The sequence below is a fragment of the Saccopteryx bilineata genome, chromosome 12 (genome assembly GCF_036850765.1).
Source record: "Saccopteryx bilineata isolate mSacBil1 chromosome 12, mSacBil1_pri_phased_curated, whole genome shotgun sequence".
Taxonomy (NCBI): Eukaryota; Metazoa; Chordata; class Mammalia; order Chiroptera; family Emballonuridae; genus Saccopteryx; species Saccopteryx bilineata.
In genome coordinates, this window is record NC_089501.1 from 32,537,690 (window position 1) to 32,565,211 (window position 27,522).

General features: G+C 41.4%; 1 protein-coding gene across 1 annotated transcript; it reads right to left on the minus strand.

Moving 5' to 3' along the window:
* Positions 1-4,054: 4,054 nt before the first annotated feature.
* On the minus strand, positions 4,055-25,036 carry IL22RA2 (interleukin 22 receptor subunit alpha 2). Its single transcript, XM_066248307.1, has 5 exons — positions 24,937-25,036; positions 21,173-21,308; positions 18,582-18,760; positions 5,702-5,865; positions 4,055-4,406 (listed from the first exon to the last, which is right to left on the minus strand). Exons 1-5 carry the CDS (start codon positions 24,995-24,997, stop codon positions 4,257-4,259), a joined length of 690 nt encoding a protein of 229 aa, XP_066104404.1. The 5' UTR covers positions 24,998-25,036; the 3' UTR covers positions 4,055-4,256.
* Between the last annotated feature and the right edge of the window lie 2,486 nt (positions 25,037-27,522).

Sequence of the window (27,522 nt, forward strand, 5' to 3'; positions counted from 1 at the left end):
AGTATTTTTTTTATAGTCCGGCCCTCCAATGGTCTGAGGGACAGTGAACTGGCCCTCTGTGTAAAAAGTTTGGGGACCCCTGGTTTGTAGGGTCTGAAAAAGTGTGCAAGCTGTGGCATCAGACAGCTGTGCTTCCCGACCTTGACAAATCACAGCCTCTCAGAGCTCATCTAATGGAGTCGGTGACTACCTCTCATAATAATCATGACTCCTTTGTGGGCAAGTCTGAGGGTTAAAGAAATAAGGTCTGTCAAGTGTAGACCTCGGACAGGCTGAAGCCTGCACCTGCTGGGGGCCGTGCCTGAAGGGAAAACCGTCACTTCGTCCGTTCTCCCGGCCTGCTCGCGGCACTGGGCTGAGCGCGTTTGCCACTCAGCGCTTTTTCCTTGTGATCGGGCAGAACTCAAGCCAGGCTTCTCAGAAGACAGGTGAGGGGGGAACCCAGGCGGCTGTCAGGTCCCCGTGAGAATGGCAAAGCAGGCCTGCTGCTGGGGAGTCCTGTTCTGAGCCGCTGGCACTAGTGACAGTCCTCCGTCTCGGGGGGTGGGGGGTGGGGGGGAACGGAAGGCTCTGGGGAGTCCATGCTATTCCGGGAACTGTGTGTTACCTTTCATTGTTTAACCATCATTCAAAATATCCTCATTGTTTTGCCATTGAAGAAGCTTTAAGCCTTGTGTATCCGTTGGGATTTTCCCTTTATTCTCATCACTAGCACACGGACAGTCCCTCCCTGTGTAAATGCCTGGCACATCTAGAAGCACAGAAGAGGGCAGTTTCTTTCTGTAGCCCGCTCTGTCACACACTTACCCAAGCCCAGATGAAGAGGGCTCTCGGGCGGAGCGGGGGGCCTCCCTCCTCACGGCTCTCTTACTTACCTCCCCCCTCGAGAGCACTCTCTAAAAGTCCTTCTGATCAGTGTGGACAGATCCTTTTCACATGCCCAACTTCAGTCCCGCTCTCCTTGTAAAGACAGTCTGGGACAGGGCCACCAGCCAAGGAGAACAAAGAATGCCTAGAAAGTGACACTCAGTTGGAGGAAGAAACAGTTATTCTAGAACAGCTGTGTCTGCCATGGTGTCGGAACTGTTAAGGACCGGCCTCGGCTTATCTCCATCGCGCCCCTCCCCATGTCCTTCCTGCGGAGGAAGAGACAGACAGACGGCAGCAGGCTGCGCAGCGTTGTAGGAAAAGGCTCGTCGGTCCTCCACCTCACCCCTCCCGTTTCCTCTCATTCATTAATGTGTACCGCGGATGCTGAGTGTCTGCTCTGTGCTGGTACTGACCTAGATCATGAAGATACACCTGTGAACAAGAGGCAGACCTGCCTTTACAGTCTAGTGGGGGAGGGGAAGAGAAACAACAAACAAGACAAGCGAGGAAGCTGTAGTGTGTCCGGTGCTATGCAGAAAAACGGAAGAGTAGAGAGAGTTGCAAGGAGTAGTTTGCAATTTTAAGTCAAATGGTGAGGGAAGCTTCACTGATAAGGCAACTTTCTAGCTAAGAGGACACTTGCTGGAGTGAGCCTACGGCTATCTGGGGACACAGCTCTCCGGGAAGCAGCTGGTACCAAGGTCCAGAGGCCAGAGCATTTCTATTGGAGAGCCAAGCAACAGGGTTAGTGGAGCAAAGCGAGCGTGACCAGAATTAGGGAATGAGGTCTGAGCGGTTACAAGAACAGGAATCAGATCATGCAGGGCCTCAGATGCCAGGATTAAGACATGGGTTTTTATCCCTATGGAATTGCAAAATTAGGAGCAGAAGAGTGTCTTGATGTGATTTCTGCTCAAAGGATTGCCGTGGCTACCGTGCTGAGACTAGATTAGAAGGAGTCAAGGGCAGGGCAGGGAGACCTGGAAGGCTGCCATTGGCATTATCCAGATGAGAAATGATGTGGGCTTAGAAGAAGGTAGTTGTGAGAAATGCCATATTTTGGAACTAGATCCAATAGAATTTATTGATGGACTGAATATATGATGTGAGGGAAAAGATAGAAACAAAGATGGCCCCAAAGCTTTCGGCCTAAGAAACTGTAACAGCAGAACTGCCGTTTAGATCCAGGACAAGATCAGTGGATGCTCAGAATCCTGCCACACGCTGCTCTTTTCCGCTGGAACTTACTGTGGGTCTAAGCAGTCTAACTGGGATTTCATCCGAGAGGTTTATAAATTTTATCCTTCTTTTAAATAACACAAATAACAAATATTTCAAATTGTGAAGCAGAGAATTAAAAGATTTATTGAAATAGGATGACAGTATATTCCTAACACAATGAAGAATGTGACAACTACTATTTTTTACAAAGTATTTCATTCTTGCCTAAGCGCGCCTAAGTGACTTGCCTAAGTATGAAAGCAAAAACAAAGCCAGGCAAACAAAATAAACTCAAAGCTTGATGCTGCCTAATAACTGTCACAGGGCAACCGTAACTGTTTTATTAAAATCAGGCTTCAGAACTGCTGAATTTCATAAACATAAATGCTGTTGGCCACATGCAATCCTTACTCCTCACCCGTCTCATGGGTCTTAATCCTCCTTGTAAAGGACAAAAGGTAAAAAAGATAGTAAGGGAGAAAAAAGCATAATTCAAAAACATAGATTAAAGTAAATTTTTATATCACTAGATCTATGCTCAAATTCATTTTTCTGACCATCGGAGAAACAATGAAACCCATCCTCTAACTCTTGCTGAGTCCCTTACCCTCTCCCTCCATTCATTCTTGAATAATTTTTAATCCATTTATTATTGTGCATTATTGTATATAACCAGAAGTGCGTACTGTATTTTGATTGCATTTTGGAGCAGTTTTCATGAGGACTTGTGTAAATGTTCTCTACTGTATACCTCCTTGCAAGAAAGACAACTTTAAACAGATATGTAAGACTAATCCCAAAGTGAAGAAGGCAGATTTCTGTTGATTACACTGGCCTTCACCACACACCTTTACTCAGCGGGGGTGGAGGTGGGGGTGGGCGCAGTGGAGCTGCTAGGAAGTTGGAGGGCTTTAACTAGCCCTCTAATCTCTGCCAACACCAGGCCCTCTCCCAAGTAAATTTATCATTCACTGCTTGGTTTCAGCTTCAAGCCAACATCTCTACCTGGTCCTTAACCATACTCCATGTCCCCAGTCAAACTGTCACTCAAGATCTTTGTACATAGAAATTATGAATGTGTAACTGGCAAGAGACCCTTTCTTGGGAGGGTAGAGGAGTGAGGGTGATACAAATTGGAATTAAGGTTTATTTTTTACTTTGTTGCTGAAAAATATTATACCTGATTTTGAGAATAAGGTTAAATTTTTCCAAAGCAATATTAAAAAACAAAACAAAAACAGAAAAGAAAACCTTAATGTGAGTATGTGCTAAAGGAGGGAAATTGTAGTGACTAGGTATAGTTTGGTAGTTAGGTGCTATTATGGATAATCTTAATCTAGATATTAATCCAGAGATCATGAAGTATTTTTTCAAACACTATTCTTATTTACACAGATAAAAAGTTAATTCATTAAGTAGAAATAATTTATAATAGAACATAAATGTATGGGAAAGTATATTCATACAAAATAGAAATATGTGGAAAAACATTCATGTAAAAATTTTATTTATATAAAAGTTGACACATCTATGTCAAATTATCTCAATAGAGAGTGAAAAAGATCCCTTCCGGATTACTTGTCTGCTATTGTCAAAACTTACCGTATTTTTTGCTCCATAAGATGCACATTTTTCTCCCCCCAAAAGTGGAGGGGAAAATGCTTTTGCATCTTATGGAGCAAAAAGTACAGTATTTTATTAAATATTTTAACATATCATTTGGTTCAAAATATTTTTTTCTTATTTTCCTCCTTAAAACCCTAGGTGTGTCTTATGGTCAGGTGTATCTTATGGAGTGAAAAATACGGTAATTCAAAACAGTGTATTAAATGCCTACTCTTCCTTGGTTCATAAACTTTTTAGAAGAATGGAGGTTTCTGTTAGGTATGTTACATTCAGAAGTAAAGCTCTATGTTTCATAGAGCTCTTATTCTCTGACTCTTATTTAAATTATAATGTGTTTTTTGCTGGGTGGATGCATGTTGCTTAAATTAATTTACAAATGAAATATAAAGGAAGAATGAATGGATAAACCAAGAATTCTCAAAAGTATAACATTGCTTTACGAAAATATAAAAACAATTTTCAATGAGATCCTTCAAATCTGAGCCATCCCATTCTCAGAGAGCATTTGGTTTCCGTGTTGCAGAGCACGTCACACCACTTCAAGGGATTTCCACACACCTTTCCTCACTTCTCTGACTTCTTCTGTCTAGTATAGGCCGATATATTTCAGCTGCCACACAGTAACCGGTGGGAAGTGTTAGAGCTTCAATTTCAACAACTCTGTGAGTTCCTTCATATACCTTTTGCTCCTATGCACGAGGGAAAATAAAAGAGGTGATCAGTGGTTTTCAGTAAGTCACTGATTTGCTATACTTTTGGTACAATTAATAAGGGGTTCCTGGTCACAGCATGAGGTAGGCTGTAGGGTTTCTTTGTGAACATCCTCCTCTCCAAAATCGGGGAACACAGCGTGATAAAAGAGGCTATGTAGGCACTACGTGAGGGCTGCTGCTTGATTGACACAGTGGTCAGTCTCTTTTTCAAGGATTTAAACTGTGCACTAAGGAGTAGATTTGGAGATATTTGTAGACATGCCACGTGTGACCACAGAGAGCAGAGTGGGGTTCTTGAAGACTCGCTCTTCCATTTCTCCTTCCCAGTCATCACGAAGCTCTTGCTTCTGGCTGCCCATAAAAATGCTCATTATTTCCTAGTTAAACTCTTCCCCTCCACTTATCTATTTCCTTTTTGAACCAGTTTGAGTGGAGTTCTGTCTCTTAGAACTTAAGGAACCTTGTCTTAGATGGCCACCCAAAGAGGAACATTCAGTTAACCACCAAATCAACATATGGGCACTGACGATGAATTAAAATATCATAGCCGAGTGGGCACAAACATATTATGCTCTGATCCAAAAGCCACTTTAAAATAAGGTATGGGAAGTCCATAAATTTTAATATTTGTTCCTGAACAGGCAATGGTGCAGTGGATAGAGCATCGGACTGGGATGTGGAGGACCCAGGTTCGAGACCCTGAGGTCTCCAGCGTGAGCGCAAGCTCATCTGGTTTGAGCAAGGCTCACTAGCTTGAGCCCAAGGTCGCTGGCTTGAGCAAGGTGTCACTCGGTCTGCTGTAGCTCCCTGGTCAAGGCACATATGAGAAAGCAATCAATGAACAACTAAAGTGTCGTAACGAAGAATTGATGTTTCTCATCTCTCTCCGTTCCTGTCTGTCTGTCCCTCTCTCTGACTCTCTCTGTCTCTTCCACACACAAAAAAAATAATAATAAATATATTTGTGGCACTCAAATGGAATTAAATATGGTTAATACCAGTCTTTACACAAGCAGGGAAGATCTGCAGCGTGGAGACGAGCGGAGTACCTGAAAAGGTGCAAACATGATCACATACACACACATTCGGAAGGTAATACCAAGCGCTAATTCCTTATCAATGGGTGTGAAAGTGAGAAGGAACTAAAAATATGTAAGGATGAATAAGAATGAATAGAATAGCAAGAGAGAAGACTTATTTCATGGCAAATATATTAGTCAAATGAACAAAAGAAATAAAAACACCAGTCTTACCTATTTATCTGAACTTACCTTTTCTAGTGAATTGTTAATTATGAAGACTTGGTATACTAGCTCATAGTAATTTTCCATTGATATTCCTTTTTGGTCTTTATATGGTATATTTGGAGCATGGAGAATCACCAACAACGATCCATTAACGTAGGTTATATTCATGACTGGAGGATCTATTTTTGCTGGAGAAAGTAATGATTAGTGATGTTAGCATTTTTTCATATGCCTATTGGCCATCTGTATGTCCTCTTTGGAGAAGTGCCTATCATTTCTTTTGCCCATTTTTTGATTAGATTGTTTGTTCAAAAAATGTAATATTTCATACAGATACATCATGAATAATAACAAATTATTATTAAATTTAGAGATCTGGCAAAAAGTCATTATGAAGAGATACAGCTGACACCTGAAATCTAAATATCTGAGAAGTTTCTTTGAAGATAATTTTTTATTTACAAAGACTAATAGATTTTGCTTCAGCTTTTCCTTTATCTTTGTTTTCACAACCTGCAGTGACTTTTTTGAAGTATGAAGTTTAAACAACTATTCAGGTGGAGATCTTAGAGTAAGGCCAATATTTTATAGGTCCTTCAATATGTAACATTTCAAAGCAGCTTTAAAGCCATTTGAAGATTTGTGGCTGTAAAATTAATTCAACAGGATTATACTATATAACATTGCATGGAGTATCAAGAGAGAGTATTTTTATAAGGACTTTTTTATTATTATTAATTTTAATGGGGTGACTTTGATAAATCAGGGTACATATGTTCAGAGAAAACATCTCCAGGTTATTTTTACATTTGATTATGCTGCATTCCCATCACCCAAAATCAAATTGTCTTCCGTCACCTTCTATCTGGTTTTCTTTGTGCCCTGCCCCTCCCCTACTCCCCCCCCCCCTGTAACCACCACCCTCTTATCTATGTCTCTGAGTCTCATTTTTATGTCCCACCTATGTATGGAATCATATAGTTCTTAGTTTTTTTATGATTTACTTATTTCACTCATTATAATGTTATCAAGGTCCATCCATGTTGTTGTAAATGATCCGATGTCATCATTTCTTATGGCTGAGTAGTATTCCATAGTATATATGTACCAAAGCTTTTTAATCCACTCATCCACTGAAGGACACTTGGGCTGTTTCCAGATCTTTGCTATTGTGAACAATGTTACCATAAACATGGGGGTGCATTTCTCCTTTTCAAACAGTGCTATGGTGTTCTTGGGGTATATTCCTAAAAGTGGGATAGCTGTGTAAGGTATTTTTTCCTGCCGAGAAGGAATGAAGGGGTCAGAGCCACCAAGTGTGGAATAACAAAAGGCTTTATTGAGTACAGTGCATCCCCCACCTGGCGAGGTACCCTGGTCCCGAGGAAAGATGCAGGCCAGATGGAGGCCAGGGAAGTCACAAGGATTAAACCACGTAGGAGATATTTAAAGGGGTCCTCTAGGGAAGTCAGGCTAATATGACATGGTGAAATCTCACTGGCTGGCAGATGGTAGCTTTTTTCCAAAGGGTTCCTGTGAAGCCTCTTTTGGCACGCTTGGTTGGTTGTGGGCGGTCCTAGCCAAAGTTCACGGGTCTGGGTTCCCCACGTGACCATCCCCCATTATCCACCAACTTTACATTCTGACCTTTTGTGTTAAATAGAAAAGGGGCACCGTTTATTCATCTGGCTACTTCCTACTGATTAGGGGCATCGTGGGGAGGGGGAGATTGGAAGGTGGTGGCTTTGAGGGGTGTCAGGAAGAACATCTGTTTTTGCCATGAGATGAGAAACTTTACGGATGTGGTCCTGTAAGGATTTAAAAATAGAGGAGTAATAGGGAGATTTGTAGGGTCCAGCCTTTTGGTGAGCTGGAGATGGATGGAATCCAGTGGTTCCAACTGCCAGAGGTCCTATAAGGAGGCAAGCTTGAGGCAAATCTGCATGTCAGGAGTGGCGTAAAAGGGGAAAGGAAGGGGTCCCAGCCATTCCCATAACCGAGACCTGTGAGGGAACTAGAGGTCCAGAGTGTGATGGCAAAACAGAGAAGGTAGCCCCTATGTCCACAAGAAATGAGATGGACTTACCCACTCGTTGCAGCATACCCTGAGTTCTCCGAGTCCAGGCATATCCTAGAAGTTCAAGCGATGCACCCACCTGGCTGGATTGGCCTCCCATTCGGGCGGCTTGTCCTCCACGTAGAGGCACCAAGAAAAACCCTGTTGCCCAAAGGGGCAATCACTTAGCCAGTGACCGGGCTGCTTGCAGTCAGGGCAGGGCTCAGTGGGCAGCCGCCAGCAGGGGCACTGCCAGGACCAGTGGTCCTGCTTGCCACACTTAAAGCAAGCTGCTGGTAGGGTTTCTCTTTGTGGCTTGGATTTGGGTCAGGCACTTCCTGTTCCTTGCCTCTGTTGTTCTACTGGCCTCAGGGTTGCCACAAGAGCTGGGGTTTGAAGTGTTACCTTCTGATGCATGAGGGCCTGGGGAACAGCCTTGGCCTGTTTCTACTAGTTGGGACCGTTAAAAACTTTAAATGCCATGTTCACAGGTCCCGGAAAAGGGATTAGGGGTTGAGAATAAGAGGAGGGGGGTTCATGGGGAGCCCAGCACCCAGATCCTGCAGGAAATGCTGGAGCCAAAGGCAGGACAGGGCCAGAACTTCCTGCAAGAAAATTGGGGTTGGATGTCCTGAAAACCGGTGTAAGAGCCAATGCCAGGCTGAGAGGAGGGGTTTAAGAACACAGTGGAGAAGGGAGGCCAGCAGGGGAGGAGAAAGAGAGATGGCAGTGGTGAATAAGAAACAGGATTTTGCAAAGGGAGGGGAGGGGGCTATCAGAGGGAAGAGACCTGAGCACAAAGGAGGTCTGCAGAGGAACCAGAGAAGTCCCAAGAGAGAGGGGCGTCCCCGGGGGTCAGACAGGAGGGAAAGAGAGTTGGGAGTCCGTGGAGAAGGAAAGATCAGGAGTGGAGGTTTCTCTGGCCAGAAAAAGGCCTGCACAGTGGAATATGTGGCACAGAGATTAAGGATGGGCATGTGAATAATTAGAAGCCATGAATGTAAGAGATCTCCAATCAGTTCCCAGCTTTTTTGGCGATAGTTAAATTGATGAGGATGTTAAAACTAAAAGTCCCTTCAGGAGGCTAATTCAGTGGGTTCTGTGGCCTGGCCATAGCGGAGAAGAAGAACAGTTTCTTCTTCTTTAGGGAGGGAGATTCATGTGCCCCCACAGCCGCCCTCAGTCCTTAGAGTGGTCAGATTTGAACATTAGCGTCCCAAAACTCAAGCTCTGACCACTGAAGGAAAAGGTAAAGTGGATGTGCTCCGGACGTCTCCACAAGCACACGCACTCAGACGGAAAGACTTCCCTGTAGCTACAGTTTCGGACAGGGAGTCTCGGAGGAAAGAACTCAAGGGTGGCCGGAGGCAGGGGACTTACCGCACCATGCGGCTAAGTGGCTGGAAGGTCGGAGATTCTGGTTCTTTCTCGGAGGGATGGGGAAGAGGAGCGGTCCTTGCAGACTTCTAACTCCTCCCGGGTTTTTGGCACCAAAATGTAAGGTATTTTTCCCCGCCGAGAAGGAAGGAAGGGGCCAGAGCCACCAAGCGTGGAATAACAAAAGGCTTTATTGAGTACAGCGCATCCCACCCGGCAAGGTTTCCTGGCCCCGAAGAAAGAAAAATGGAGGAGATGGAGGCCAGGGAAGTTGCAAGGATTAAACCATGTGGGAGATATTTAAAGGGGTCCTCTAGGGAAGTCGGGCTAATATGATGTGGTGAAATCTCACTGGCTGGCAGATGGTAGCTTTTTTCCAAAGGGTCCCTGTGAAGCCTCTTTTGGTGCGCTTGGTTGTGGGTGGTCCTAGCCAAAGTTCGCGGGTCTGGGTTCCCCACGTGACTATCCCCCATTATCTACCAACCTTACAAGCTAGGTCAAAAGGCAGTTTGACTTTTAATTTTTTGAGGAATCTCCATACAGTTTTCTACAGAGGCTACACCAGTCCGCATTCCCACTAGCAGTGCAAGAGGGTTCCCTTTTCTCCACATCCTCGCCAGCACTTATTCTGTGTTGTTTTGTTAATGAGCGCCATTCTGACTGGTGTGAGGTGATATCCCATTGTGGTTTTAATTTGCATTTCTCTAATGATTAGTGATGTTGAGCATTTTTTCATATGCCTATTGGCCATCTGTATGTTCACTTTGGAGAATTGTCTATTCATTTCTTTTGCCCAATTTTGATTGGATTGTTTGTCTTCCTGGTGTTGAGTTTTACAAGTTCTTTATAAATTTTGGTTATTAACTCCTTATCAGATATATTGTTGAATATGTTCTCCCATTTTGTGGTTTGTCTTTTTATTCTGTTCTTGTTGTCTTTAGCTGTGAAAAAGCTTTTTAGTTAGATATAGTCCTATTTGTTTATCCTGTCTTATTTCACTTGCCCATGGATATAAATAGGCAAATATATTGCTGTGAGAGATTTCGGAGAGCTTACTGCCTATGTTTTCTTCTAAGATTTTTACAGTTTTATGGCTTACATTTAAGTCTTTTACCCATTTTGAGTTTATTTTTGTGAATGGTGTAAGTTGATGGTCTAGTTTTATTTTTTGCAGGTAGATGTTCAATTTTCCCAGCATCATTTGTTAAAGAGGCTGTCTTTACTCCAATGTATGCTCTTACCTCCTTTGTCAAATATCAGTTGTCCATAATGGTGTGGGTTTATTTCTGAGTTCTCTGTTCTGTTCTATTGATCTATATGCCTATTCTTATGCCAGTTTTGAGTACAGGCTGTTTTGAGTACAATAGCCTCGTAGTATAACTTGATATCAGAAAGTGTGATGACTCCCACTTTATTCTTCTTTTTCAAGATTTCTGAGGCTATTCATGTTCTTTTTTGGTTCCATATAAATTTTTGGAATATGTGTTCTATATCTTTGAAGTATGTCATTGGTATTTTAACTGATATTGCATTGAATTTATAAATTGCTTTGGGTAATATGACATTTTAATGATGTTTATTCTTCCTAACCATGAGCACAGTATATGCTTCCACTTGTTTGTATCTTCCCTGATTTCTTTTATCAATGTTTTATAATTTTCCAAGTACAAGTCTTTAATCTCCTTGGTTAAATTTACTCCTAGGTACTTTACTTTTTTGGCTGCAATAGTGAAGGGGATTGTTTCCTTAATTTCTCTTTCTTACAGTTCATTGTTGGTATATAAAAATGCCTCTGATTTTTGAGTATTAATTTTATATCCTGCCACCTTGCTGAATTCATTTATCAGGTCCAGTAGTTTTTTTACTGAACTTTAGGGCAGGGGTCCCCAAAATTTTTACACAGGGGTCTAGTTCACTGTCCCTCAGACCATTGGAGGGCCACCACATACAGTGCTCCTCTCACTGACCACCAATGAAAGAGGTGCCCCTTCTGGAAGTGCGGCACGGGACCAGATAAATGGCCTCAGGGGGCCGCATGCAGCCTGTGGGCCATAGTTTGGGAACGCCTGCTTTAGGGTTTTCTATATACAATATCATATCATCTGCAAATAATGATAGTTTTACTTCTTCTTTTCCAATTTGGATGCCTTTTATTTCTTGTCTGATTGCTGTGGCTAGGACTTCTAGAACTCTGTTGAATAAGAGTGGTGAAAGGGGACACCCCTGACTTGTTCCTGATCTTAAGGGGATTGCTTTTAATTTTTGCCCATTGAGTATAATGTTTGTTGTAGGTTTGTCATAGATGGCCTTTATCATGTTGAGGTATGTTCCCTGTATTCCCACTTTGCTGAGAGTTTTGATAATGAATGGGTGCTGGATTTTATCAAATGCTTCATCTGAATCTATTGAAATTATCATGTGGTTTTTCTCCTATATTTTGTTTATGTCATGAATCACATTGATTGATTTGCAAATATTGTACCAGTCTTGCCTCCCCAGAATAAATCCCACTTGATCATTATGTATGATTTCTTTTTATATATTGCTGTATAAGGTTTGCTAATATATTGTTGAGGATTTTAGCATCTAAATTCATCAGGGATATTGGCTTATAATTTTCTTTCTTTGTGTTGTCTTTGCCTGGTTTTGGAATCAGAATTATGATCGCCTTATAAAAGGAGCTTGGAAGTCTTCCTTACTCTTGAATTTTTTGAAATAGCTTGAGAAGGATAGTAGTTAGTTCTTCTTTGAATATTTGGTAGAATTCACTTGTGAAGCCATCAGATCCAGAACTTTTCTTTTTTGGGAGTTTTTTGATAACTGTTTCAATCTCATTTGTTATAATCGGTCTGTTTAGGTTTTCTGATTCTTCCAGATTAATTTTTGGAAGATTATATGTTTCAAGGAATTTGTCCATTTCATCTAGGTTGTCTAATTTTTTGGCATACAGTTCTTCATAGTATTTACTTACAATATTTTATTTTTCTGTTGTGTCAGTTGTTATTTCTCCACTCTCATTTCTAAATTTATTTGTTTGAGTCCTCTTTCCTTTTTTCTTGGTGTGTCTGGTTAAAGGTTCATTGTTCTTGTTTACCCTTTCAAAGAAGCAGCTTCTGGTTTTATTGATCCTCTGTATTATTTCTTTAGCCCCTATGTCATTTATTTCTGCTCTCATCTTTATTATTTTCTTCCTTCTACTACCTCTGGGTTTTACTTGCTGTTCTTTTTTTAGTTCTTTTAGATGCAGGGTCAAGTTGTTTATTTGAGCTTTTTCTAGCTTCTTAAGGTATGCCTGTAATGCTATAAACTTCCCTCCCAGGACTGCTTTTGCTGTGTCCCATAAATTTTGAGTTGATGTATACTCATTATCATTCATTTCTAGAAAATTTTTTATTTCTTTTTTGATCTCATTGTTAACCCATTCATTATTTAATAACATGCTATTTAGTTTCCAAGTGTTTGAGTATTTTTCAGTTTTTCTGTTGTGGTTGATTTCTAGTTTCATGCCATTGTGATCAGAGAAAATGCTTGATATGATTTCAATCTTCTTAAACTTGTTGAGACCACTTTTTGTACTAACATGTGGTCTATCCTAGAGAATGTACCATGAGCACTTGAAAAGAATGTATATTCTGCTGCTGTAGGATGAAAAGTTCTGAAGATATCTATTAAATTGAGTTGATCTAGTGTGTCCTTTAAGTCTGCTGTTTCTTTGTTAATTTTCTTTCTTGAGGATCTATCTAGTGATGTTAGTGAGGTATTGAAATCCCCTACTATTATAGTATTGCTGTTGATCTCACACTTTATATCCATCAAAGTCTGCTTTATATATTTAGGTGCTTCTATATTAGGTGCATAGATATTTATTATGGTTATGTGTTCCTGTTGAATTGTTCCCTTTATCATTATGTAGTGACTTTCTTTATCCATTTTGTCTGATATAAGTATTGCTACCCCAGCTTTCTTTTTCCATTTCCATTTGCATGAAATAGTTTTTTTCCATCCTTTTACCTTCAGTCTATGTGCATCTTTTTTTTTTTAAGGTGTGTCTCTTGTAGACAGCATATGTATGAGTCCTGTTTTCTTATCCATGCAGCTACCCTATGTCTTTTATTGGATTATTTAATCCATTTACTTTTAAGGTTATTATTGATATGTAGTTGTTTATTGCCATTTTATTTTTTAAAGTTGTATTTCTTTTTTGCTATATTCTTTTTCCCCTTTGATATATTTACAACAGGCCCCTTAGCATTTCTTGCAGCATTGGTTTGGTTGTAGTGAATTCCTTGAGTTTTTTTTTTTTTTTGTCTGGGAAGCTTTTTATTTCTCCTTCAATTTTAAACGATAGCCTTGCTGGATAAAGTAGTCTTGGTTGTAGGCTCTTGTTCTGCATTACTTTGAATATTTATTGCCATTCCCTTCTGGCCTTATGTGTTTCTGTTGAGAAGTCAGACATCATCCTTATGGGGCTTCCTTTGTAGGTCATTGCCTTTTTTCTCTAGAAACTTTTAATACTTTCTCTTTATCACTTAGCTTTGGTATTTTAATTACGATATGTCTTGGTGTAGATTTCTTTGGGTTTCTCTTTAATGGAGGTCTCTATGCTTCTTAAACTTGTGAGACATTTTCCTGCATTAGTTTAGGGAAGTTTCAGTTTTGATATGGTTGAACAAATTCTCTATCCTTTGTTCTTTCTCTTCTTTTTCAGGTACCCCTATGATGCGGATGATTTTTCTCTTCATGTTGTCACCAAGCTCTCTTAGAGTTTCCTCAGAATTTTTCAGTCTCTTTTCTTTTTTCTGCCCTGCTTTCATGACTTCATTTATCTTGTCCTGTAACTCACTGATTCGATATTCACTTTCATCCATCCTGTTATTAATTCCTTCCATTGTGGTCTTCATTTCTGATATTGTATTTGTCATTTCTGACTGATTCTTTTTATTATTTCAATGTCCTCTTTTTATTTGCTATGTCTTTATTTAAGTGTTTGTAATGACCATCTATTGTTGTTCTAAGATCTTTGAGCATCCTAATAATCATTATTTTAAACTCTGCATCCAGTAATTTGGTTATATCTGATTCATTCAGGTCCTTTTCTGGGGATTTTTCTTGATTCATTTGTGTTGCATTTTTCTGCCTTCCCATTTTGTCTGTGTATAAGAAGGGTTTAGCCACTGGTGTCCAATGGGTGTGGCCTTTGTTTTCCCTAGGTGTGGTTTGTCTGCAGGCCCGCCACCCCCTCTGCCACTGCTGCCTAGGTTGTTCGAGTATGGGCATTGCCTGTCCCAGCCTGCTGGGGCTGTTGCTGTGGATTCTGCCTCTCCTCCACAGGAGGGGCTGTGATCATGTGCCTGGTCTACAAGCCTCAGCTGTCTTGGCCTTTGCCACACCCCACCCCTATGGGTGGGGTTATGCACCATGCCCAGGTCGCAAGCCTCGGCACTGCAGGCAGGGGTTAGCACCTTTGCTGAGCTGCAGGTCTCCACCTGTTTCCAGGTTGTCGCCCAGCCCCTGCAGGAAGAGCCCGCTGCCAGTGGGCTGCAAGCCTCAGCTCCGCTGGCCAGGTGGGGCTGCACACCCACACTCAGTCACAGGACTCTGTCTGTCCTGGGCTTTCGCCCCACCCCTGGGAGAAGCCAGATCATGCATCGGGCTGCAAGCCTCAGTTCTGCAGGCCAGGTGAGGCTGCGTGCCCGTGCATTCTAGCTCAGTGGTGGGTCCTTGCCCTTTCTGGGGATCTCACCCTTCCCCTTCAGACTGGATTGCAGTTGGGTTCGCAGCTGGGCCTGACCACTTTCGTGCATCCCCTCCACCCCTACTGGGCTAGACTGAGCTCCCACCGGGTCCTCAGTTGTGGCCGGCCGGCTTCTACCCTTGCGAATGGAACCGTACTTCCGTGTCCTGCTGCTGCCCGCCCTCCTGTGAGCCCTCAGCCATGTGGGTGGGGGCGCTGCAGCTCAGACCCTAACACTCCATACTGTAGTCCTGAAAGCTCCCTCCTTCTAAGCAACTCTGCTCTGAGTGCCATGTGGGAGCTTGTTTGCCTGGTGTCCTGCTTCCCTTTGCTGGTATTGCTGGTTCCAGGGGAAATATTTACTTCAGATTTGGGCAGTGACTCAGCCCAGGGGTTAGGGTGGCTGTCCCTCAAAGTATTTCTCCCCGTGCCTCCTAGATTACACTCTCTTCCTGCTACTCCAGTCCTCTCCTCTCTCCCTTTCCCCGGAGCCCTGGGTAGGTGGTTGTGAGAGAGGTTTTCTGCGCTGTCCTGTTAAGAAGAATCCTGGGTCTGAGAAATCTTTCTTTCTCATAAACAGTATCCTGACTTGTTTGCAGCTAAATACTGTCCATACACTTCTTCTAGGCTCTGGGGCTGGAGGCTTGGGCTTTGTTCCTGGGGCTCAGAACCCTCTCCTCTCTGCTAATCTCACTTCCTGCCATGCCAGTCTCTCTGGGCTGCTGTTCGCTCCCTGGAGCTGGGCAGCCCTCTCTGCATTTCTACTTTTCCTACCAGTCTCTGTATGGCTTTTTTGGTGTTTCTTGGTTAAAGAGTCCTCTTATTTTAGTCCAAAGTTGGTTTTTCCAGATGATGGTTCTTAAAATTAGTTGTAATCCACTTTGGTACTGGGAGGTGGAAGTTGGTACATCTGCCTACTCCATCACCATCTTATCGCTCCTCAAGAGGGAATTTTTGATACTTACATTTTGGTATCAATAACCAGATCATTATTAACTAGAAAAGAAATTCAGGTAAATTAATAGTCAGTTTAATTTTTCCCAGATCAACTGTAGTAATTCTAGGTTGATTTAATTCTTTAATGAATTTTGTTGTTCATTTCTTGTTGGGTATTCATGATATAATTTCAGTTCATAGATTCATATCTTTTAAAATTCTCAAAAATTAGCCATGATCAATAGATAGATAGATAGATAATTTTTCTTCTGGAATTTCAATCAACATTTCTTAAAACTTCTCATTTGATTGTCTGTGTATCTTAACTTCTCTTATATTTTGCCTTTTTTTTTTCTCAGCAGAGTATTCTAAATGGTTTCTTTGGACCTATCTTCCAGTCCACCAATTTACAATTTAGTCATGTATAAACAGATCATTTTCTAACTTTGTTCCTTGTATTGGTTTAGGAACTTGTCTTCTGTCCAGGAATGGCTGTTACCAACAAGGGTCTAGTTACCAAGTTGGGTAATGGGACTTCACTCTGGTTTCCTCTCTGGTTCCAGCTACTTTGTTTTGCCCCTGGAGATTTTCTTTATTTTCTTTCATACTTCTCTGTAGCATTAAGAGAATGTGTTATATTTTGTTCAGAATTTCTAAGCATTTTAGAAATTACCATCCTGCACCTGGCTATTTAATGAAACTAGAAGTTGTTAACTTACTTTTCAACCATATTGGAAACTTTGCCTAGTTGTTTAAAGGAGAAAGAATGCCCTTTTATTTATACTTAAATCCAAAAATGGTTGCTATGTAATACTGTTTGTGTTTTTCATACTCAAAATTCTAGTGATCATAGACCTCTTGCCTATCACTTGCAAAGTGAGAAGAATGAGTCACTGCTCACTTTTATAGTTTAGAAAGATATACAGTTAATTTTCTCCTAGATTAAAAAAACCACAATTATAACAATCTTGTCTTTCTTTTATGTGAATTAATGTGCAGACTTACTTTATATAGTGGATTTTTAAAATTCCTTTCAACAGGGAAAGGAAAAGTGACACTATAATTGATACTTTTCTAATTGGAGATTTGTTTTCCCTGCTCCGGTGCTTTGATCAGCAGTACCCCCTATTCACCCCCCACCATGGATGTAACAAATGCCTCATTCATGAATATAGTATCTTACATTACATTGCTTATGACAGAGGAACAAAGTTAACTGTGAAAAAGTGAAGCCTTACCATATATCGCATCACTTGGCAACCTGGCTTTATAGGAAAGTAAAGTGAGTAATTGAAAAATCAGTTTGGGAGACAACACCTTGGGAAGTCATATGTGAATTGGTAGATGCTCGAATCTTGTGACCTATATGTCACTATTTCTTTCATAGAATTTACTGATTTAAGATATAAGATGTGAGAGTGGGAGGGGCAATTATCATCACAAAAACTTATGAAATGGTTGTTTCCCATATACTTGATCCTTAATCCTTCTGGGTTATAACGACAATGGTTTCAAAGAATTGAAAGTTAAGGCTGCCTCCAGTTTGAAGCTCTTGGTGCCATTTAATCAACAAAGGGAAAATGAGGTCCTTGTGTTGGCTAGGTCAATTGGTTTTGATTATCAAGGGGAAATAGAATTGTCACAGACACAACGGGGTCAGGGAGAAGTATGCATGGTATCTCTGAGGTGCCTCTTAGAACTATACTGCTCACAAAAATTAGGGGATCAGAGAATGTGAAGATACTCCAGTACTTTCAGCCTTTTTTGTAGTGCGTTTTCACCAATGAAATAAAAACTGATTTTGCATCTCATTTGCATAACCAAACAACTTTCTTTGACTTGTCATTTGCTTTTCTGATGTTCTTGTTTAATAAAAAAAATCAAATGCTTTTTTTTTATCACTTCATATTCATTTTGAAATACCCCTAACTTTTGTGAGCAGTATATATTCTGCAATACAAATTAATGTAAGATCATGCTGAGCTTACACAGGAAAGACCAAAAAGACTCAAACTCCTCAAGACTGAAGAGCTAAGGTGCTGGCTGAAGAGAAAATGAACACTAAGTTAATAACGAGAGGAGAAGTTATGAATATTAATTACAACTTCATGACTAATTGCAATTATGAGGACTATAATAAATACCATACCTTCTTTCTCGTTTTGTTATGCATATCATTGTACATATACATTAAACATTTATTTTTTTTCTCTTTCTCTTTTATGTAAATTCTACTGATAATGATTTATTTTTATCATGTACATCTTACTTAGACTATAATATCATTCTGGGATTATGACTAAATTAGAAAAAGAATATACATCATGGGTATGAGAGCGAATGTTTTGTCTCCCCTTTGAGGAGGTAACTAAAAGTCTTAACTCCCTCAACAGGAAATTTTTGTAATGAGTATTTTCAGGACCTTAACCCCCGTGCTTACAAAGGGTCTAGGATGGTACAACTGCTTTCCACTGTCTAACACTCCTCGTTTTTACCTCTGAGGTGCCAGTCTGGCAGAAGGAGGGAATGTGGGCTCTGCAGTCAGGTGCAGCAAGACTGGAATCCTGATGCCGGTTATTCTGGCTCTGAGAACTGGACAGTGGCCGAAGCCTCTGTGCTCTGACTTGCTGGGCTGTGAAATAAGGACAGTAAAAACCATCCTCTGGCGCTGTTCTGACTATTAGATCCAGTGAGACGATGGTGTGGACCTCTGCAAAGCGCAGAGATTGCAACTAGCCATGCTCTCTGAGGGCTATTCGAGGGCTGGAAAAGCAAGTACAGAGAAACCGCATGGAACTCACTTTCCCACCAGGGAGTGAAGCGCTGCGTCATGGTCCAGCCCGAGGGGACCCCCGCCACAGCCGTCCTCACCCTCCCATAATAAGCCTCCTGTACGTCTGCGGTTTCATTGGTGAGGTCACAAAAGAATTCTGAAATACCCCAGCAGTCCTCTTTATTTTTCCATTGTCTCTGTCCATACCTATAGAAGGGAAAAGACAAGTATCTGAGTTTCCTTTTTTCCCACTGAAGGAGTCTGTGTTTTTTCAGACTGTTAATGTTTTAGACTGGTTGAAAATTGCCCTCCAATACCAGTACTATGGTGAAAGCCTATGGCTACTCTTAAGTATCCTTAAAAAGATTTCTTCTTGTTAACCAAAGTGCTCTTGCTAAAAGATAAATTCAAGACTGACACCTTCTATATCAGTAGCATAATAGGGTTTGTGTGTGTGTGTGTGTGTGGTTTTGTTTTGTTTTTTAACACTTAGTGAAGTTTTTTTTTTTCTGGTATATGTACCAACTTCCATTTTTGAGAACTAGCTCTCCACATCCTTACTGCTTCTGAGGTTTCAACTCTTTGTGGTTTTCTTCACTTCTCATCAGCTTACTGTTGAGTAATGCAGCTGATTCTGAGAACTTGCTATGACTTTTGATCTCAGATAATGCTTACCAACAACATATGGTCAGTTTCTTAATTGAAAATTGAGTGGGAGTTGTAGTGAGAGCTGTGTAAGGAGCTGGAAGAGAGGGAGGATTACTCAAGGGAATAAAACAGATAGTAAGGGAGAGGCAGAGGTTGATTCATTGAGACTAGGGGATGGTGTCACAGCGAACGGGAAGAGGCACGCTCACTTCCTCACCAGTCACAAATCAGAGAAAATGCAATAAGAGGATGGTGGGAACAGAGTAGGAAATAGAGGTGGGGAAAAGGCTTACAGGGTATATGCTGAAGGACTTGAAATCTATGACTTTCCAGCCATAGAATGAGGAATATTGCTGATGTCTTAACTTTGTAGACTATATGACAGCAATTTCATCATATCAGAAGATACCGTTAAAACAGAAGCAACAACATAGATTGAGCACAATTTCATGTTTTTAAAAATTGTTATTTATTTATAACAGTTGTCTTGTTAACTGAATTCAGCTATAATGACTGACTTGTGTTTTTAAATGTGATATTTTATTTTTTGTCCTATCCCAAATGGGACAGGTACTAACCATAGATCCATGTGAACTGGATAGAAACAAAGCGAAAGATTTCAAAAATAAAAATCTGCACTGTACTGTTGAAAAAACCACATCACTAAGAATGGATCCAGGTAGTCTGAATTTTATACAAGTTTGGGAGCCCTCTTTAAGAAAATATATTACAAATATAAAATTCTTCTATGCTGTCCTTAAAGTTTAACCTTCATTAGTTTCATGGTAAAACAATTTCTCATCCACTTTTTATGTTGGACCACAGATAGGCCCACTTTGGGCCTATTTATGCTGCCCAAGGAGGAAGGAGGTCAAAAGGAACACCAGTCCTGACTTTCTACATGCTGGGAGCCTCTCCAACTATACACAAATCTATTTTTAGAATGGAGAAATCTTCATTGTAAAGGTTTGCAAATTTTACCGAAAAGAAAAGCAGCAGCAGTAGCAGTTAAAAGACTGGTAAACTTCTAGAAATATTCTTTCTGAAATTAGTGAGAGGTTAATTAATGGGGAAACCTGACCCTGGACCTACTCAATGCTGGAGAGACATAATGAATTTATGGAATAATATTGTTGTTTTGGTCCATAGTTGCATCTGATTTTCTGAATTTCTATTGAAAAACCTTAACAATTAAACCTTAACATCTCTTGTCTTATGCCCAGCCAGCTTTGTGAAATACATTAAGAGAAGGAAGAGTCTCAAACAAACAAACAAAAAAAACACCCCCACCCAAAAAACTCCAGGAAATGTATGTGTGGGAAAGTCTGCCATTTGCAAATCAGGAACTTTTGTTTCCAGGCCTTGATCCAGGAAAGGAGTTGATTGTATCGGGAGTTTGGCAACGCTCCCCCAGAACTAGCTTAAAGATCGCACGGGAGGAACACGCAGCAGCACATCCCGATTTGTTTTTGTGCTTACAGGAGTCTTTAATTCTTTTAAATGAATTCTCTAAGTAGTAAACACACTCAAAAAAATGACTTTTTAAATTAAAAATGTATGTTACACACTGACCTCCAACTGTCCCACAATTTCTTTGTCAGGTATCAATAGTGTCAACTTAGTGAAATGCCTACTGTGTGTTCAGCAAGTTGTTTCCTACACTCCCTTGACAAGTATGTATCAGAGAGCACATCGTGTGCCAGGATCTGTTGTGATGCCAAAGGCTGAACCTGTAAAGTCTTGGTGTTGAGTTTTCAAGGGGTGGTATGTCCCCAACACACTGCATGTCATCTGCATTGTGTGTCACCAGGTAGCCTTCCAAGGAGCCAAAAACAATCCCATCCCTCCCTCTGCTTTCTCTCAGTCTCTCTGAAACGGAGAAAAAGCTCAGTCCCTAACATTCCACTGCGTTCTAGAACATGTTCTCCCAGTGAGCGTGTGTATCAGCCAGAGGCAGCTCAAATTACTTACATTTTATACTGCACAAAGTAGAGACAGTTGTTGCTGATGCAAGCCCTCCCAGGGTGCCAGTGCAAAATGTTGTGAAAATTTCGGGACTGAAAATGTACTCTCCTGGGCTTTGGAGACTCATGTGCTGGATGAGTTGCTAAAATAATAATAGAAGGAAAAAACTGAACATTGTTATGATCATAACACCATTTTTTATTTTATTTTTCTGCAGTGAGAACCAGGGAAGCAGAGAGACAGACTCCTGCATGTGCACAACTGGAATCCACCCATCAAACTCCGGCATTGCTCTGGTTGCAACTGGAGCCATTTCAGTGCCTGAGGTGGAGGCCCTGGAGCTATCCTCAGTTCCCGGCCAACTTTGCTCCAATGGAGCCTTGGCTGCAGGAGGGGAAGAGAGAGAGAGAGAAAGGAGAGGGGCAGGGGTGGAGAAGCAGATGGGTGCTTCTCCTGTGTGCCCTGGCCAGGAATCAAACCTGGGACTTCCACACGGTAGGCTGTAGCTCTACCATTGAGCCATCCAGCCAAGGCCAGCACCATTGTTAATTGAGTCAAGATTCCCTGAAGTTGTTGCTATCAGTGCAGGTGATGGAGCTGGAGCCCAGAAGTCAACATTTTGAAAGTGATCATTTTTATGCATGCTGAAGTTTCAGAGCAATTGTGTTTCAGGCTATAAACACATAGGGATAGCCTCCCACCCCATTTCCAAATTTTAGAGGAAGTTAATAGCAGTGAAAAAATACTGTCCTTAGTCTTTTTCCTAATGGGAAATGTAATGACTGAGATGCAAGAAAGACCCACACCAAGGCCAATTTCCACCTCCCTAGGAGCCACTAAATATATGTTACTACTCTGCTACCCAGAGGCAAAATTTTGCATGGGATCAAGTTTGGCTCCATGACCTCAGCCCAGCACTTGGTTCCTCCTTTCTCAGGTTCTTGCTCAATCTCTGGGTCCTGCCTCAGTGTCTTCCACCTCTCCCAGCTGCAACCCAGGTAGGTCAGCCTTGGCTGTACCACTCTTGCATGGCTGCACTTGTCTGCCTGCATCCTGGCTTCAGGTACCCAAATATAATTGCTCAGATAAAGTCGGGTCCATGCTGTTGAGGGAGACTGCCCAAGACCCTGCCATGGGGCCGAGTGTCCCTGAGAAGAGTCACAACAACAATCATGGCAGGAAAGAGGAAAAATTTTCACTGGCATGGTTTATGCTTTCTTCTTCAGATGGTGTGACATGGGTGGCCGAATGTTACCTGTACTTAGTCCCATGGAAGCAAAGGACCTTTGACAAAATTCTATTCTAGTGTCTAAAGAAAACCAAAATATATCACACCAAAATATGCCTCTTTGACATAAAAATAATTTTGAGCTCAAGGCAGTACACAATAAATGCAGAAAAAGCTTTTTATACCTTTCCCCTTTTTCTGCCTGAAGGCAGGATATAAATTCTCCTTTTACTGGAGACAGACTCTTATCAGCCCAGAGATGGCACCAGAGAAGTCCACAAACAAATCTAATTCCATTAGTTTCCTCTTATATTATATATTTACTTTTCTAGAGTTTTCCACCCTTGGAAGCCTAAAATTGTTTTCATTTGTCCTGTCGTATCTCTACAAATGTAATTTTTTTTGTTTTGTTTTGCTTTGTTGTTTTTTTGCTGAAGATGCTATATAAGCTGGAATTCTAACCCACCATTTTGAGTTACTCTTCGTTTAGGTTTCTCTTTTATGATGTGTTCTGCACACATTAATAAATTGTTTTTCTCTTGTTAATCTTTCTTTTTGTTAAAGAGTCCCAGCTGTAAACCTAAGATGGGCAGAGGTGAAGTCTTACCTCCTCAGCACGTTCAAAAGTTTCTGAAAAGGGGTAGGAAGTTCAGCAGAATGAAGAGTGAGGAAGCATATCCTGTCTTTTCCTGACTTCATTTTCTTTTTCCTGCTCCACCATGGTGGGTGTGGTCTCCACGGAGGGGCTCTGCACTAGACCTTCCCTTTTCCTGAAATACTCTTCCCTGGCTTCCCACATACCTCAAGTCTTTGCTCAGATATCATTGAGGTAGAAGCACATACGTGTAAGCTCATGATCTCAGCCCTGAATATTTAAGATTTGTTATTTTCTAATGTTTCTTAGGTGTTTACTTTTATCAACCAAATTGTGTTACTATTGTTATTTGGGGGTAATTTTGTTCTTATTTTTGGGCCTCCTTCAGTGCATCAAACAGTGGTGTGTACTTGGAAAGAGTGTATTGCCACCATTAATTTTGCTCACCCACATTTCTGCCTAATACATCATATTTAGTATATAAAATTCCAGAAAAATTCAGAAGATGACTGGCACAAATTCCTGAAGCCCTTGCCCAGAGTTTATTTGTTACCCTGAAGGGAGATGGCACAGTGTCCCTTAGCTCATCTCTCTATGGATTTCTTTTCTCATCTTTGTAACACAACCAGCAAAATAATAGCAAATCACTTTGTACCAGATACTGAGGGGTTTTAGCTGAATTAACTCATTTAATCTTCTCGTTTCATCTATGAAAAGGGTACTATTATAATCTTCCTCCTACAGACTAAAAAACTAAGCTCTGCAGAGCTGATGGAACTTGTGCGGCAGCAGATGGTGATGCTGATTTTGTGCCCCAGCATTCTTTGTCCAGAGCCTGACTGTCATTACAGAAAACCAAGAACAAAGCCTCAAGACAGAGGAGCTAATGGAGAAAGCAAAACAACTAAAGGCTGGAGGTATTTCTCCTCCTCCTCCTTTCTCTCTTCCCAGCCAGCATTCATTGAACATTGAACGTATATATGAACTTTAAACATGTATCAGGCACAGTGCTCAAAGTTTTACATCTTATTTCATCACCACAACCACCAGATAAGGCAGGTATTTTTATAACTATATTTACAATATGAAAGCTGAGACTTAAAGAAGTTGCATATGCAACTTGGTTGTAATGCCCATGTAACTTGCCCATGGTTACAGGCCTGGTAAGATGCAGAACCAGGATCATTTTGGTAGCCCATGAATTCCTGCTATATTTTGCTAATTTAGTCCTCGGTATTACCAAGGACCAAAGGTATAGTCTACACAATTTCACACATTTCTGGGAGATGGAGGCTTGAATTATTTTTATGTTATCAACCACTGGGCAACTGGACAGTTTGAGAAAGTTTTCTTGACCCACTTACACTGAGAGGCACCATCTGTTAACTGGAGATTCTAATGGCCTTGCTCTTAGGTAAGTTAGAGTGACAAGATGTTGAGGAGTTCTCCGTGAATACCAAGAGCAAATTCTCACGTTTTTTACTGTCTCGATTCTGTGCCAGGCATTTCTCTAAGCACCTGGCAGATATTAATTCATTTAATTCTCACAACATGTACAATTCCCATTCTACAAATAAGAAAATTGAGGCATGGGAGTGGTAAGTCAATTGTCCAAGTTTTCTTAAAAGAGTAAATAGCAGAGCTGAAATCTAGACTCAAACAGTCTGACATAGGAGACTGCTTGTACCCATGACGCTGTCATGTCCCCTGAAGACGAAACGCTAAGGAGACAGAGATGGATTGACGTTGGTCCTGTATGAAGTTTTTGCACCCACTAGAGTGCCTACTCTTTAGCTGCAGACAGAAACTGCCCCCATGTCTGCTCTGATCATGTCATGACAGAAGAAAACTGAACTTTATACAAAGCACCAGCGCCATTTCTAACAGTCCCTTGAGCACCCTCAGATGACAAAACTATGAGCAATTAAAAAGAAATGAAGCACTTACCTACTACACCACCCAGGAAAAAGCTGATGAGGAAGCCTAGAGAGCAGTGTTTAGGCGTCATGGTTGCGAGTGTGACTGGTCAAACGACCAGTGTTCCCCTGAGTGTGAGCCCAGCTCTGAAGAGAAGAGGAAATTAGAACTTGACGGTTCCTTGAAGCAAATACAAATTTCATTTGTTAAGGCATTTTATTATTATTAGGGAAATTATGAAAGTCAAAATTTGCTTCAAAAGAACATTTGCTGTAAGTCTCTTTGTGGAAGCTGGAATTTGTAGGGATTGGAGCTTTATTAGTGGTGCAAAGGCAAACAAACACTGAGGAGTGGCGGACCGGCAGGCAGGCTAGGGCAAGACTTTTGCAGGGTGCTCGAGTGGAGCAACTCTTGAAATCTTAAGGGAATAATATGAACCCTGGAGGTGAAGAGGCTGCCAAGCACAGCAGCTTGGCTGATAGCGCGATTCTGACTGATGTGCTGTGGCCACAGTTACCAGGGCCCCTGGCACTGGTTCGAAGCAGGTGAGGTCTCTGATTCTTCACTTTCCTGCCTTGCTGGAAGCTCTCTGCTAAGCTCCCTGGTACACTTCATACCCTCCACACCCTCTGGCTCGCCGCAGGGTGCCCTGCCGTACTCATCAGTCTTCCCAGCCTGCGGTGGCCCTGAGCCCCACTCAGGTAATGCCTCTTCCTTTCCATTCCCACCCCCAGTTCCCATAAATCTGATAAAGAGTTAGAGTGAGTCTTACTAAAGTCAAACCAAACGAGTTCTTAAAAGGATGAATGTGGAGAAATCATTGTGAGCTAAGTTAGATCTTTTCCATACCTTCTTGGAAATCTAATCGAACTAGGTCATCAGTTCCTTGCCTATGATTCATTATTTCATCCTTCTTACCCCCTAAAATTTTATCACATGTTTATAGAGGCACTAAAACTATACATTAGAGCACAATAAAGTCAAGACTTTAAAAATTTTTTAAAAGAGGCTCAAAAGAGGTAATGTATTTTGGCTTCTTTTTCCTCTTGTGTAGTCTCTTTCTGGTGGTTGGTGGAGTAATGACAGCTACTGAGCAGTACTCATCCATTCATTCAGTCAATAATTTAACACGTTTGTTGCACTATCATGTGCTAGGCATTGTTCTCAGCAGCAAGGCTGCAGTGACAAATAAAGTAGACATTGCCCCTGCCTTCCCAAAACCTACTTCTAAAAGGGAAAGCAGTCAGACAGCAGAATGTGGAGACGACTCCAGGTTTTCCAGCGCCTCCGGGATGTGTCACGCTTCTGCATCTAGACTCCTTATCTCTGCTTCCTCTGAGTGATGTTCCCATTGCACGTAAGCAAGCTCCCTGAGGTTTTTAAAGAAGAAGGTTACAGCGTATCTGAAGTTTGTTCCTTTCATACCTTCTTTTTTTTTAAATTTTTTTATTTATTCATTTTAGAGAGGAGAGGGAGAGACAGAGAGAGAGAAAGGGGGGAGGAGCTGGAAGCATCAACTCCCCTATGTGCCTTGACCAGGCAAGCCCAGGGTTTTGAACCGGCGACCTCAGCATTTCCAGGTTGACGCTTTATCCACTGCACCACCACAGGTCAGGCCCTTTCACACCTTCTTAGTGTTCCTTGTCTTCTAGACTTCTCAGCATCATCCTTCCCTTACTTGCCAATATCCCCCTCCGAACTCTAGACTTAGCGGTAACGTTGGTATTTAAAGTGGGGGCTGATCATCTGGATTTTCACTGTTGATGCTCAATTATTTTCAACGCCCATGTTTTGAAGCAACCAAATTGCTCCAAGTTACAGTTAGGAAAAAAAGAAAAATATTTGAAGTGAAGGTTTAATAAAGCAGAGCAGCAGAGAATTAAATTGAGGTTTCCACTGGGTTACTAACTCTGTAGAACAAATAAAGGGAAGTTAGGGGAGAAAAGATATACTGAAAACTTGATTCTCTCAAACATGTGAGCTTCTTTGTTATGTTACATTTCAAAAACGAAGCCAGTCCTGTGAGCATTCAGTGCGCTCTCTAATTGGGTGATATCAGACCTGCAAGCTAACACTGACGACAGCGCCTCAGAGTGGACGAAAAGATAAATTCTAAAATCCTAGCAATTTGGGAGCAGAAAAATATAGACAGAATTGTTTCAAGTGAAATGCAATTTGCTTTGGGAAGTAAGAAAATTAAAGATACTAGGGGACCCCTGCTCTACGTTGCTTCAGCCATGAAATGCTGGTTTCAAACTCATTCCCTCTGTTCCCCTCTACCCCGACCCCCACCCCTCAGCCCGAGAGTCCGCCTTGACCGTGCGGGCAGCTGCCTCCCTTGTGCTGGGTCCGGAGAGGCCTGGGCTAAGCCTCTGCCTCGCACAGACCTGATTCTCCTCTTCTTTTCTCCTTGTGGCTTCCAGCAGGCCAATAATTCATCCAATTAAGGACTCATTATTAATTATTTTTAAGTGTAATAAGGGATTTTGGTTAAAATTTTTATTATTCTTTAGAGATACATATTGAAGTATTACAGATGACATGACAAGATGTCCGGGTTTTGCTTCAAAAAAATTCAAGGGGTTGGGGAAGGGGACCATGAGCTGATAATAGTTA

Coding starts and splice junctions, on each gene's coding strand:
- IL22RA2 (XM_066248307.1), bottom strand. CDS start 24,997: ATGACGCCTAAACACTGCTCTCTAGGCTTCCTCATCAGCTTTTTCCTG. Junction 18,761..21,172: donor TACTTTGTGCAGTATAAAAT/GTAAGTAATTTG, acceptor TCCCTTCTATAG/GTATGGACAGAGACAATGGA. Junction 4,407..5,701: donor TTAACAATTCACTAGAAAAG/GTAAGTTCAGAT, acceptor CCTCGTGCATAG/GAGCAAAAGGTATATGAAGG.